This window comes from Archocentrus centrarchus, chromosome 16 (genome assembly GCF_007364275.1).
Source record: "Archocentrus centrarchus isolate MPI-CPG fArcCen1 chromosome 16, fArcCen1, whole genome shotgun sequence".
NCBI lineage: Eukaryota > Metazoa > Chordata > Actinopteri > Cichliformes > Cichlidae > Archocentrus > Archocentrus centrarchus.
In genome coordinates, this window is record NC_044361.1 from 18812066 (window position 1) to 18826662 (window position 14597).

At 41.4% G+C, this 14597-nt stretch overlaps 1 protein-coding gene across 3 annotated transcripts; it reads right to left on the reverse strand.

Annotated features, from left to right (window-relative positions):
• Positions 1–109: 109 nt before the first annotated feature.
• Positions 110–13720, reverse strand: cep85 (centrosomal protein 85). 3 transcript variants are annotated; one of them, XM_030749639.1, is made up of 14 exons: positions 13593–13720; positions 12623–12681; positions 12387–12518; positions 7811–8601; positions 4726–4856; positions 4527–4644; positions 4221–4406; positions 3612–3764; positions 3357–3511; positions 3122–3239; positions 2681–2731; positions 2481–2588; positions 2111–2249; positions 110–2022 (listed from the first exon to the last, which is right to left on the reverse strand). In XM_030749639.1, exons 2-14 carry the CDS (start codon positions 12660–12662, stop codon positions 1859–1861), a joined length of 2286 nt encoding a protein of 761 aa, XP_030605499.1. In that variant the 5' UTR covers positions 12663–12681; positions 13593–13720; the 3' UTR covers positions 110–1858. The 3 variants fall into 3 exon arrangements, with proteins under 3 accessions (XP_030605499.1, XP_030605497.1, XP_030605498.1); XM_030749637.1 differs by having other exon boundaries at positions 2111–2354; XM_030749638.1 differs by lacking the exon at positions 13593–13720 and having other exon boundaries at positions 2111–2354; positions 12623–13389.
• Between the last annotated feature and the right edge of the window lie 877 nt (positions 13721–14597).

The window sequence follows — 14597 nt, forward strand, 5'->3', positions numbered from 1 at the left end:
GTGCTTTTTTATGACACAGAAACTGATCAGACTGAAACTCATGGATTTAAAATAATCTGCACAGAAATCATGAAAAGACCACAGTTTAACAAATGAAATCTGAGACCAATTAAAACAAAACCAAGTGTTGAAAAACTTTATTTCTAAAATATGCAAATACAAACAAGGACAAAAGTATGAAAATATAAACATTTTTTTTCCCCTTTTGCAAAACATTTGAGATGTTAAGGCATGCGGAGCCTGACTTTCCAAAGAGAAATCTTGTGCTACTCAAGTTTAAAGGTCCCATGAAATGAAAAATGGCTTGTGTGTCCCTGGGTGAAATTCAGTATAATAAAGTCATTGTTGCATATTTTTATGTTACAATCCCTTTCTCTTCCCATAAAGTGTCATTTCTTTTTTTCTCCTTTCAAATGGCTTCTCCCACTGTCAGGACAAATACAAAACTCCATTCACTTCAGTGTGATCCGCGATTATGGGGGAGGGAGGGTTGATCCAGCCAACCTCTCCAGTCATCATCACATGACCTTTAAACACTTGAACAAACATCCCATCTCGTCTCACATCAAACCACAGACAAATATTACAATCTAACAGACACTTCATGGGACCTTTACACGCTGTGGATGTTTGCTGAGACGCATTAGCACATTATTACAGCAACACGTTAGGAAGACTCAGAAAGCTTTCACACTGAGTTGTCAATGCAAACGAAAAAAAATAAAATAAAATAAATAATACTGAAGATTAATACTGTTTCTCAGTCAAACATTTTCTCAAACAGTTCACCACTCTGCTGAATGCGAGTCGGCCATCGTCAACATGAAATCTACACTAATCCTACACAGACGTTCTCCATGTTTTATTCATCTACCAGGGCTTTGCAACACATTTTTTTTTCTACTACATTCAGAGTCAGAGGGAATGTATTGACTGTCCTACTGGTTGACACTGAGTGAACGGTTAAACTGGAAGAGTCAGCTGCGAATCAGCCCTTTGTGGTTGGTCTACGATGAATTAGCATTGTAGTTGCAAACATGACAGAAAGGCACAAGTTGGTAATTCATTCACAAGGAGGCCTGCAGCAGTGAGGAGTGTTTGCAAACATTCACAGACTTGCACGACTGCTTCGACCAGAGTTTCTTTGGTATTCGGTAGGCCTGTTGGTGTGAGAAGCTGATTTGGTATTAAAACCTTCAGTTGTTACGTCTCATACCTCTCAGCAGAGTCCAGTATTACAGTGTTCACCATTTTAAATGGCGCATTAGTAACATTTCCTTGCAAAGTCAATTATTAAAAAAAAAAAAAAAAAAAGAAGAAAAGCAAAAGGCTAAAATATTTTTCAGTTGATTGTCAACCACTTCTCAGATAATTCCCCTTTAGAGAGAAATTAAGATTTAAATAAGTTATATTTGTGGGACTTCTACAGAAAGTTATCCACCAGAGTGGAAGAAAACGTATAAGACTGTTTGGTAACTGACAGCATCATGTAGTCATTTTATAAAAATGCACACACACACATACATACATACATACACACACACACACACACACAATGCTTAAGGATCAAGTATTAGAGGTAAGTTATTTTCTGTTAGCCCTTGGACTGAAATAGATTAACTCACCGGGGGGGGGGGGGGTGGGAGGGCTCTGAGCTACAGGCAGGCTTGAGGCTCGACATGCAGTCAGTCGAGAAGTAGAAGCTAAAACCATATGGGCTTTCCTCTGTCCTCATTTTAAGGAAATTAAACTCCAGGCCTCTGACATTCAGTATCAAGGCGTGAAAGAAAAGCCTGCTGGAGTCCTCAGAGATGAAGAGATTTCTGCAAGTTTCCTCTATTGCAGCTGGGTGTCAAGGTTACTGAGTTATGCAGTTTTCTCCCATGTCCTGAGCGTAACGGTCCAGTATTACGTTACGTAATTCCTCAACATCGCGGCGGAGCTGCTGAGCTTCAACCAGCTTCTTTTGCAGCACCTCGGGATTCATCCAGTCTTCGTCCTGCTCTGCCATGGATGGGGGTGCTGGGAAAAAAATGACACATAATCAGTTCATCTCATACTATCACTTTCAAAACTACGATAACAAAAGATAAAGATTAGAAGCGCTTACAGGTGAGACCAAGCAGCAAGGAGAGGTTGGGGTCTTGTCCCTGGGCTCGTTGGGTCAGGATGCTGCACAGTGAGCGCAGGTCACTGAGGCAGGAAGCAATCTCCACATGCAGTCTCTTTGTGAGATTAGCCCCAGCTGGCTGAAGGACAGAGGAGGCCTGGTTAGTGCTCTTTTGCTCTGGATCACTCATCTGCTCCTGCAGTGTCAAATTCTGCTCCATTAGTTCCTGGTTCTGGGCCGACAGCTACAACACAGTGATCAGCATTGGCGTTAGGAGCTGTGGGACTTTATTGAGGACTGAGAGGTCCAAGTCCTCAATAAAACAAACTGAGAAACAGAACACTTTTTTGGGGGGATTAGTATATCTCACCTCCTTCATGGCTGTGTGAAGCTCTAACACATTCTGCTCTTTGGCCAGCACTTCCTCTCTGAGAGCCTGAGAGCTGCTTTCTTCCTGAGATATCTGCTCCTCCAAAGCCTGCATAAAAAAAAAAAAAGATTTGTAAATGTTGCAGACTACAAGAACAGCAACCACACAGTGATTTAGATTCACTGTGAAGAGACAAACACCTGGATCTGTGAGCCAAGCTGTTCCATCATTCTGTGTTGCTTCTCAATAACCTGCAAACAAAAGAAATTAGCATTAAAACACTGACTTAAGCACAATGAGGCATTACTGACCAGCCTGCACTGGATATTTTGCATGTTATTAATCTAACTTGCTCACATGAGCACAGCAAACATGGTAAACACCACATAACACCGACACGTCCCAGAGAAACACACACTTCTCTGTAAGTCTAACTGTGAACATGAACTTCAGCAGCATGCACTTCATGCATCTTCACTTTGGGATAGAAATTATTAATAAATTTATATACAAATAGTACTCAGCTATTCTAGTTTATCCAGTGAGATTTACACTTTGAATCCTGTCTTTGAGGAGTGCTGCCAGTCTGAAAAGATGAAACTTCTTTGTATATGTAAGGTATGTGACCACACCACGCAGACCTTTTTGAGTCGCTGCTGCTCCTCTCTCAAACTGTTGTTCTCTCCTCTAAGCTTCTCAAAATCCAAAGACGGGAGTCTGGCTCCATCCTCCAGGCCCTGCTGCACCCGCTGCTGCATACTAATGAAGACAAAAATAAAAACGCAGAACACTCATTATGCACAGTTATGTTTTCCTTGTACACAGAGTGATGAGAATTAACATGCCTACAGAGAGGAGGGCACGCTGTGCACATACTCAGTAATGGTGGTCAGCAGGTCCCTCTCCCTGCGTTTCTGCTCCTCCAGGTATGCGTCTTTCTCCTTTAGTTGTGAGTTTGTCATCTCCAGACAGGCCTCTAGTTCTCTTACTTTTTCTTCTAGCTGGGCTACATGATGTTCAGCCTCCAAGAGCTTATGCAAAAAAGAAAAGAAACACGACCCAGTTTAATGATTCACACACCTGCACCTGAGTAACTGAGCACAGGCTCAGTAAAAAGGAGTGGACCTTTACCTGTTTGTTCTGGTTCTGGTAGTCCTCCAACGTTGGCAGGTCAGCTAGATAACGCTCAAGAGTCTCAATACGCTGCTGGTTCTCCCTCTTCAGCTCCGACTCCTTCTGACACTTTTTCTTCAGGTTGCTGATGTGCTTGTCTCGACTGCGGATCTGCAAACATAGACATTAATGTTAATGGGATATTATTCTCCAAATGTTATGCCCATTGCTGATTACAGCCCTTTGTTATCAGCTGACAAATGAGGAAAAAGAACCCGTCTGACAAATCCATCATCACATTTTGGTTTCAGAGAAGTCTGTTTAATGAAAAGAGGAAATGCACTTGCTGAAGCTTCCAGTCCTTAAGCCCAACTGATTTTTATCTACAGCATATTGTTTCTTGTGTGGAGGAAGACAATTTCCTGCACGGACTTCTGGGCTCAAGGAAGTCAAGTGTTTTGTTCTGCTGTTAGTTAATATCAAATTTGGGGCAAAATATTTCTCAGGGTTTAAAAAAAAAAAAAAAGAACCAGTGGCTGTCATAAGTATTTAAAGTTTTCAGTGTCTTTATATTGTGGTTCTTGTGCACATGACAGTCTTATGAGGAGGTGCAGGGTATGCACAAACCCTCTCTTCCTGTTTCTTCATCTCCTCTGTATGTCTCTCACAAGCTTCCTTCAGACTCTCAGTTAGTCGCCGCGTCTCAGCTTCAACTGCACCCAGTCTGCGCTCTGCCTCTGCTTTCTCCAGGACAACGGAGTCGGTGCGCTCTGCAAACTGTGCCCTCAGGAATGCATTCTCCCTCTGAGCCTCCTGCAATGCAATACCAAAGTCTCAGCTGAGGTTGTTAAGGGTGTTAGTCAAGAAGATATGACAACAGTATAATAGGGCTCTAAGTGTTGCTTGCTGGAGCTCGAGCATGTTTTTACTAACTTGGAGTCGCAGCATACACATGTCCCCGTAAGAAGGTCCTCTGCCCAGGAGGGCTCCGTGGACCTGAAGCTCGCTTTCCCTCAGACGCTGCTCCAGCTGGGCCATATGCTGCTTTTGTCTGCAATCGCATCCAGGTCCAACCATCAACAACACATTCACAGCGCTGTTTTGCTAATTTCACACACTTACAAACACTTACCTCTCAATGATAAGCTCCTTCTCCTTTAGCAGGCTCTCGCTGGCTTTGACCAGAGCGTCCCACTTGCCTGACTCTGAGTGAACTGGTGCTGAGTACAGAGGTGGGTACTGACCCATTCCCCCACTCATTAGCTGTAACAATAGGGGAAACATGTTAATTGCCAGTGTCACTGATAGCATTATATAAAGAAAATATGCAAAGGTGATGAGAGACATTTTACCACTTTATCCTGGTGCATTACAGCACACACGATTCAGCTTTAAAGCATCAAGCACTGCAAACACCTCATGAATTACTTCTAGCCTTGTTTACCCTGACATATCCAATTATTCTTATGCTTCCCTAAAGTAACAGATACTTTTTGGCAATGAGAGATGATCAGTTTCAATGTAGTATAAACTATTTAGAGACTTAAACTATTAACACCAATTTTTTTCTCTCTTTTTTCTTTTTAAATGTCATTCCCAGCACTGGATATTAGCAGTGAGTTGACTGTTTTACATTCGGATTAGTTCTTGGTGTTCCACTAACATCAAATAAAAACAACTGCCTTAAGCGCACTGAAAGTTGTGCAACATGCAAACATTTACTTTTAATGAACTGCTTACTAAAGGTTTTTTTTTTTTTTTTTTTAAACAGCACTAAGTCTTACCAACACCACTTATTGATTGCTGCTTTAACTGTCCTGATACTGATTCCATTTGGTGTTCTATAAGAAACAAATTAACATGAGTCATTACTAAGATGACAATGATGACACTTCATGGTATGGGTGCACCCACAGCAACTGATTGACGGTTACTTGTAATCATTAACCTATATTTATATAGTTTGGTTAACTCGGTATGGCTCCCAGCTGCTGGCATGTGCGGGGCATTTCCTGGCCTCTCTCTTTGTCTGCATGTTTTCTGACAGACTGCTCGAGTTTCTGCCTTTATATGCAAAAGATTTGTAATTACGGCTTCAGGAACCGTACTTCATTATTTAGTTCTTGCTGGCTTTGACACTAAAAGCAGGGTCTCAGTCTGTATGTGCTGCACTGCTGCAGCTGCCCTTGGCCTTCACCCACATGCTATTAAAACAGGGAAAGCTCCTGGAAAAATTTAATACTTTTTATCTCACCCAAGGTCAAAAGTAAACAGTTAAACAAAAATGTACCCTGCTGGCAAGACTGTGGAAAATTAGAGGCACATCTGGTACACATCTTTTGGAAATGTGATAAAATAACACAATTTTGGAAGATGTTAAGTAATTCGCTCCTGAAAATACTTGGTTACAAAATTCTGCACCACACTATACCTGTGTAATTTTCCTGAAGAAAGTATACAAAAAAGGGACAGATATTTGGTTAAAATACTACTAATAGCTGGTAAAAAGGCAATTACAAGGAAATGGGGGAAAAAAGACCCCCCTACCACGGACCAATGGATACAGACGGTAGAAGAAATTCAACTTATGGAAAAGATAACACACCGCTTAAAGCTACAAGAAGACCAACACCAAAAGAAATGGTCAAAATGGACACTATACAGAACAGCGACAAAGAACCCAGGACAATCTTGATTAAATAAATGAAAAAAAGGAACATGGACTTTTGCTTGGACTGCTGCTCCCAACTGCCGACTATGGTTATATGTATATGGATGTTTTGTTTGTAGCAGTTTGTTCTGATTATAAAAATACGGTAATAAAAACAAAGCAGAAAAAAAAAACAAACAGGGAAAGCACATCACAGACGAATGTCCTAATCTTAACTTCAAATTAGAAAGTTAGAAAGATAAAGCGGTCAATATATAATTTATAAAGCAACAGTAAATAACATCCTTATTTTGTTTTTTTTTTGTTTGTTTTTTTTAAATTTGCTCAGTGCCAACAGTAAAACCGGTATCTTTGGAGCTTATCAATGTCCCTGTGTTTAATAATTAAGCTCTAGGGCCTATTTAATTTTTGCTTTGGTGCCCACATTTTAACGTGAATCACTTACATTTTTAGAGCTGCGTGTCCAAAACTACTGAGCAAGTATGATTAATGACATGCTCAGACATCATTATTATGGATATATTAAAAAAAAAGAATCTCTTCTACACAATTTACACACAGTCTGCCTGCACTGGCTCTAGTGAAGAGCTCCCACTTTAAGCACAGACAGCAGAGAAACTGAAACTTTGATCACTAATTTGTTCACCATGTTTATACTGACAAGACATCAGGTTTACATCTGCACACAGTTAGCCATCTGACAGTGACAGGCACAATAAACTGGCACAGCATATCTTGCCAACAAAAATAAACACTGGGCCTGTTACAGCAAACTGTCATCATACATACGGTCATTTGTTAATATGCTTTGAGGAAAACAAATAAATAAATACATAAATGGCACCAAAAAAATTATATCTAACCATTTAAATAAATAAAATAATCCTGCACTAGAAATGCAGTAAATGCAGCTCATCACAGCTTTGTTTATACAGTAAAAATACCTCTCAATCCAATCAGGTTCAGTTTTTTTCCCCTCTTCAGTGTTAGTTTTGAACAAAAAAACTGCATCCGTGTGTTCAAGTGTGAAGTTGTAAGCAAAAATTAGGTGGAAGTGCTAACAGTCACACTCAACAGGGCACTCAGTCAGCATCTGCCTTCGAACAAATGCAGACAAAAGGAAAGCCGGTGTTCAAAAACGTGAATTTGGCAATTAATTACATTTATCTACAGAGAGCACAAAATATTTTGAAGTAGTTGTGATTTTAATTTTGCAAATCCTGCTTTAAAATAGAGGATTAGACCACTTTTAATCTGTAATTAACTCAGAAATGGAGTCTATATAGTATGTATACAAGCGGCATTTTTTGCTAGGATTTAATATTTACAAACAACTACTCCACATTTCTACTCCAAGAGGGTTTACATTTCCTCATATACATTTGAACCCATTCAAAACCACCTTTTTTGCTTTGCCACCTAGAAAAATGCATTGTGTGACACCACAGGCTAGCCTCTAGGATATGAACCACAAAAATCTAAACTGGTCTGCATTTCTTAAACTACCAATCTTGCAGCAGTAGGTGTTTTCTATTAAAATAAATACCTGCATTTGTTCCATTTGCAAGCGTAAGCTTTCCAGATGTTTATGCTGCTGTTGTTGCTGCCAGCTTGGAAGTTCACTGCATCTGTCCTGCCGCAGTGGCTCATAACCTTTGGAGCCTGCATGCTCCCTCAGCAGAGCCTGTGTCTGAAGGCTAAGAGGACTTGTATAAACTCCAGCAGATCCGGCCACACCAGGCTGTCCGCCCCTTTGATTAGAGGCTTCTGCAGGACCAGGAACGCCAGGCCTAGCCTCAGGCAGAACTTTATAGCTGTGCTCCAAACTTCCTCTGTAGGACTCAGACACATAGTCTGGAGTGTCTCTAATCCCGGTCGTCTGTAATCGGAGTCTGACGTCAGGGCATAACCCACCCAGCAGGGCTGACTGATTCAACGTAGGTTCCACAGCAGGAGTATCAAACCTGTGGCCCTCATCCAACCGTGTGTGGTCTGTGGGGAAAAGCGAGTGGTCCAGCCCATTGACAAGACTACGGTAGCGACTCAGGCAGTCTGGCTTTGCCCCGACGGCATCTCCTCCCACGCCAACCTCAGCATCCAAGTTGGGCGAAGATGCTGATTTGGAGAGAGAGGAAGACTTCGATGTGGTGCCGCTTGGGGTTCTGGAGCCAGAGGAAGATCTGTGACCTTCAGCTGAGGACAGGGAGTCCTCCTGGACACATGACTGGGGCTTTGAGGCCGGGGCTCCGGCCGTGGATGGCATGACATGTGCAGTGGGTATGGGGATCTGACTGCGGATGGGCTGGAAAGATGGGCTGCTGCTGGAACTGCAGAAATCTTTGAAACAAAAAAAATTAAGGCAATCATTAGAAACAGCATTACCTCTCAATCTACAAATGTTCCCTGTTAAGTCAGTGCAGAATATCTGGAGCGCTACCGCAGGCTAGTTTCTCTATTTTCAGTCAGCAGTGTAAAGTAGATGCAGCAGGGTTTACTGGTGGCCTACTTCGATGATGAGGTGTCACCGCTGAAAGAATTAAATGGCTCTGACTGACTCAACTCAGGGAATAGGCTTATAATAGACTTAAAGCACTGCACCGAATTAGAGCCCTATGTTACATGACGAACACACACGAGGTGTTCTCTGTGTTAATAAAGCTGGTGATACCTGCCTGAAATATGTACAATTATAACCCACCGTTAAATTATGTTACTATAATAGGGCAAGCAAAAAGATCTCCCCCTATAATTAACAAAATTTTGACAACATACACGGTGCACTACCCCTTGATTATGCTTCAGTAAACACAGAGTCCCTTTTACTAAGTAAGCATACACAAAAATGTTAATCCGGAAGCTTCAGAGATGATAAATGTCTTCAGGAACGCAGGGAAACCTAACAGCAGCCATCTCCACAATCCTCAACACAAGTTCATGTTACATAACTGCTTTTAACAGCACTACAAACCTCAGAGAAGTGTTGAAGTATGAAAATCGGGCAGTCACTCGAACACAGCAAACATGTTAGAGGCTGTGGCATTTTTTTCTAACGCTGAGCGGAAGCGAGTAGAGCAGCAGAATGCTTTGAATCAAAACAGACGACAGTCTTCTGCATTTCCTGAGAGCAACGAAAACCTGTGAAGCAAAGACTGACAGAGGCGCAGCGAGTGGGCCTGAACCCGTATTGTCCTCCAACAGAAGAGCCACCCTGTACCGAGCCCTGAGTGAACGCATACAAACGGGCACACACAGGAAAGGTTAGGGGTATTTATATCCCACCTCTCAAGTTACAGTGTGATCTGTGGGTGCCGCTTATTTAAGCACCTTGCCTCCTCCCACTGTACTGCACATCACACGTGTACATCCAAAGTCAAATACTGAATGGGATACTTCTATCCCTGACCAGTTTAAACCAGAGCTTCATTAAGTTAAGACACCCTGAATAATCACCGCAGACAAAAATAATCAGCAAACATGCCAAAAAAAAGACGGCAAGAACAGATTTTTCTTTTAAACATAACACATCAGATATAAAAGAAGCCTCCAGGCTCCACTGAATCATGACTGGCTATAACATGTCTGAACTACTCTGTGAGATCAACATTCCTGCCCAAAGCAACAGACTAATACTAACTTGTTTGTTAGTATACCAAACCTGATTTATTTCCCACTCCACAATGTATCTACAAAGTCACTATGATGGCTTGTAGTGACGAATGCTGATAAGATATTGTTAATGCCATTATACATTTTGCCTATTGATCTGATTCTTTATCTACTGCCTCATTGATTCATAACCAATCTTGCATTTGGGAAGATTCAAGAAGGCACAGGTACAGGCCCGTCTTAAGTTTGCCAGTGAAGATCTAAATGATTCAGAGAAGGCTTAGGAGAAAGTGCTGTGATAGATGAAACCAAAAATCGAGCTCTTTAGCATCAACTCGACCTGCTGTGTTTGGAGGAAGAGAAACACTGAGTATGACCCAAAGAACACCATCCCTACAGTCAAGCACGAAAGGTGGAAACATGGTTTGGGGCTGGGTTTTTTTTTGCTATGGGTACAGGATGACTTCACCGCACTGTGGGGCCAATAGATGGGTCTTTCACCATGACAATGACACAAAACATACCACCAAGGTAACCAAGAGTGGCTAAAGAAGAAGCACATTAAGATCATGGAGTGGCCTAGCCAGTCTCCAGACCTCAATCCTATACAAAATGTGTGGTGAAGCTTCGAGCTGCCTAAAAGATTTAGAGTTTCTGTAAAGAGGAGTGGACCAAAATCCCTCCTGAGGTGACCAACTACAACAAACATCTTACTCCTGTGCTTGCCAGCAAGAGTTTTTCCACCAAGTACTAAGTCATGTTTTACTTGGGGATCAAATACTTATTTCACTCAATGACATGCAAATCAAATTTATTACTTTAATATAATGCATTTTTTTTTCTGGATTTTTGGTTGATATTCCCAGCAGGAGCTCAACTAATTATTTCCCCCACTGTATGTTTATAGGTGCTGCCATCAGTCTAGGTGGGTGGGTGGGGAAAAAAAAAAAAAAAACTAATAGTTGCATTAATCCATATATTAAAGCTGATTTCACACATGCACTGCAGCCTGGAACTTTTATAGACATTACCCAAAATTTTTTTTTTTTAAAACTGTCAATTCCTTAGTACAAAGTCTATGGGAACAGAGCAGGTAACTCTCGGCTGAAATAGAAAAGACAACTTCAGACAAATGTTATGACCAGATTCTCCCGACAATGTCTGAAGTTCTCTCTTTTTCATTTTAATTTAATCTTTATTCAACAACAAAAAAGAAAAACATTGACACCTTGAGATTTAGAATCTCATTTTCAAGAGAGTTATGAGCCAAGGCAGGAAACTAAAACTCCCAGAGGAAAATCCAGAAAAGTACTCAACACACAGGGGGCCCTACCAAAGATTGTACCCAAGACTTTCTTACAGTGGGTGCTGCTTGTTTGGCTGTGTAGTAGCTTAAGACTATTGCTATAAAGGAAATCTGTTCAAAGAACACAGCTCAATAGATGCACAGGTGGAGGGTTGGCCAAAATCATGCAAAACTAACAATTAGCGTATCTGATGCCAAGCTTGGCAACCATTCACTTGACTACAACTGTGACCCTTCTAGGAATATTGTCTTACCAGCAGTGAATTCAGTGATCAATGTATTCAGGAGATGTAAGATAACACTGGGCACATCAACAGCATGTGCTTTCAGTTCTTTGAAAGACAGAGAAAATATGCATCTACTAACATTAATAACTGTTAAGGTTTAAGGTTAACTGATAGAAAGTGAGGAGCAGAGATTGTTTAATTCACCATAGTTACAAAGAAAGCATCAAAACACACATCAGTTTACTTAAGTGTGCTGGGACAGCATCTCTTCACTAATATTTTTCCAAAGTCCTAGACAATTGCCTGGCAATCCAACCATAAATACCAGCTCCAGGCCTACAGTGCTGCTACTCTGCAGTCTATTATTTTGCAATGTTTCCTTTGGAAACAGGGACCACCCATCCCAGCTGGTCATTCATTAAACAGAGCATTTCAGTCCATTATTTTTTCCACTAGTGCATGCACACATGAGCTATCTAACCATCTGGATATTCCTATTTAAAGCATAACAATGTAAAAGCAGTGACATTCCCACCACAGGCAGGTCCAATCCTGATATTCAAACATTTTCTCCTCTCAATTAGCCTTAACAGTGAAGCAGTCCAAGTAGTACCTTGGGTCAGTTTTGGCTGGGATGTTCATGCATCTCTGTAATTGTCCCACGCATCAACAGTGGATCACAAACATTTTATCACTCTATGAAACAGCCCTAAAAACAACACCATGGACATAAAGCTGTTCCAGCTTCAGCTCACAAAAAAATGTTGAGGCTAAATTAAATATCGCATGAATGCTCTCAACTTTCTAGTCAGCTTCAAGCCAAATTTTAAAGAACAGTGGTTTAACAGTGCACAAGCATAAAAAATAAACATGTTTTGTGGATGTGTTCGGCAAACTGAAGATCTACCGCTGCGAGGCAGTCTTCAAAACAATGTTACACAACAGGCGCTACAGGCAGAGGAAGAACAAGCAAAAGTCATCACCTTCTGCGCTGTCAGATGCTGATGTGCCAAGACCAGTGTCCCCACTGTCTGATGTTCCAGGCCGGCGGCCAAAACGGCTTTGGAACTTCTCTGACACAGCTGGCGTCTGCCACTCCATGTCAGCAAACCGGGCTAGTGTACATTTGTGAAAAGAAACAATGACAGCAGAGCAGTACATCAACACACCTGGAAGTGACGCAGGACTTATGCGCAGTGACAGCTGTGTGTCAACTTACCCGCTGGTTTGGATTCAATATATCTCTGTGAGGTTGTCATTCCATATAAGACCAGTTACCTGGTGGAGACAAGGGAAGAGCATTATTGTATGGGACAGGACACTGAACAGGCAGCTCCAGGTTTTATTCAGTGATCAAACTCTTGGAATATCTTCATGTTATCTAGTTTGCCTCTCACTCAGTTAAATAAACAGCTGACTATATTGTGATCTATTTTAAACAATAATTTGATAGAAGCTGGTACGTTTGTAGAAAGCCTATCTTCACACTGTAATCCTGAAGTGGACGGTCACGGCCTAGGACACAGCAGCTGTTAACTACTGACTGATCTACTCGCCTATCAAATTCATCTGCCCCTCAACAACAACCACCACCACCCCCACCCCCACACACACACACACTTTTCTGGGTAGCAACAAAAATAACAACATAAGCACATGTCTTATCGTTACATAACCTCTTACACAAACATCTCTATCCCTACGGGAACCCTATAGAAACTTATAAATCATCGTTAACAAGAGAATTTAATTACTGGTGGACACAAAAAGGCTGAGACACCCCCACTGTTATTAAAACTAATCCTCTTCTGCAACTAATTCTTAAAGGAAACTACTGGTTAACCAGCCGAGGAACGCTTTCAGTTAAACACGACTACACGCTGAAATCATTTAGATAAACGACTGAATGCGACAATCACTGCTATCCCAGTCTACGTCGTTTGTTGATTATTTTGGTTTAGAATAAACAACTCCTTCAAGATGTAAGTCGCATTGCCCTGTACCGTTAACCATTTTAGCTAATCCACGACAAATCCGTTTCCGCCGAACAAGCTAGCTAACAGCTAACACCGCTGCGGTTTGCTCAGACTCCTGAGTTCACGTCCACGGTTTATATCTGACTTAAGCCTTCCGTGTTCACATTATCGCAGATAAGCCGGCTGTCCGCGCTGACAAAACGGCTGCTTTACCTTCTGTTTCAGATAAGCACTGAATAGAATAATAAATCTCGGTTTCGTGCTCTGAATCTGAACCCTTCGCTGCTGCTGCTGCTGCTGTTGTTCTGCTAGCCAACTGATTCCCTCTGATGGCAGACGACCCCGCAAAGACACGATAAACGCTTGTTTAATATTACAGCGCCGGCCGCTGAATGCGGGGAGTGTGTGCTGTTTGACAAACCGCCACGGGGTTTCCTGTAAAGCTCTAGTACACCTCCACTGATGTTACTCAAGCAGACTGCAAAATTAAGGAAGCAGTAGTTCTCCTTGAAATATTACTCATAGCGCAACATGAAAATCAACGGATTTACTCTGACATGTGACCAAATAACACTACAGAAACGCAAAACAAACCAACCCAACCAAGTTCTATAGAAAAGGCAAGAATAACCTAGAAGACTTTCGCAAGGATTCAAATGTGTTGAAGCCATTTAAAAAAAAATACGTTTAATTAGGCCACTAAATATTAATTGGCGCTGAGGTGAACACTGTAAGCTTGAACGCCAGAGGTCAATGTCAATTGTATTTATACAGCACACTTCATTACACGTACACTCAATGTGCTTACTATAAAAGATAAAGACATCAAATAAATTTGGGTCTACAATGTCTTAAGGCAATAAAAACAACAACAAAAAAAACGTTATAAAGACATAAAATGCAAGTTAACACACACACACGCACACATACACACACATACATACTTATTGAGTGTAAGCCTGTAACAATAAAAAGGTTTTGAGTTTGTTTCTGAATGCATGCACAGATGTAATTGACCTCCAAAGGACAGGACCACAGTAACTGAAAGCACTCATACTGGGGACAGGTAAAAGATGCGCACCTGGTGACCTGAGAGGTCTAGTTGGGTTGCAGACACCGAGCAATCATAGATGCACTGTGGGTCCAAACTAATGAGTGCTTTGTGGACTGATAGAATTTTAAAAGTAATTTTGTATTGAACTGGGAGCCAGTGAAGTA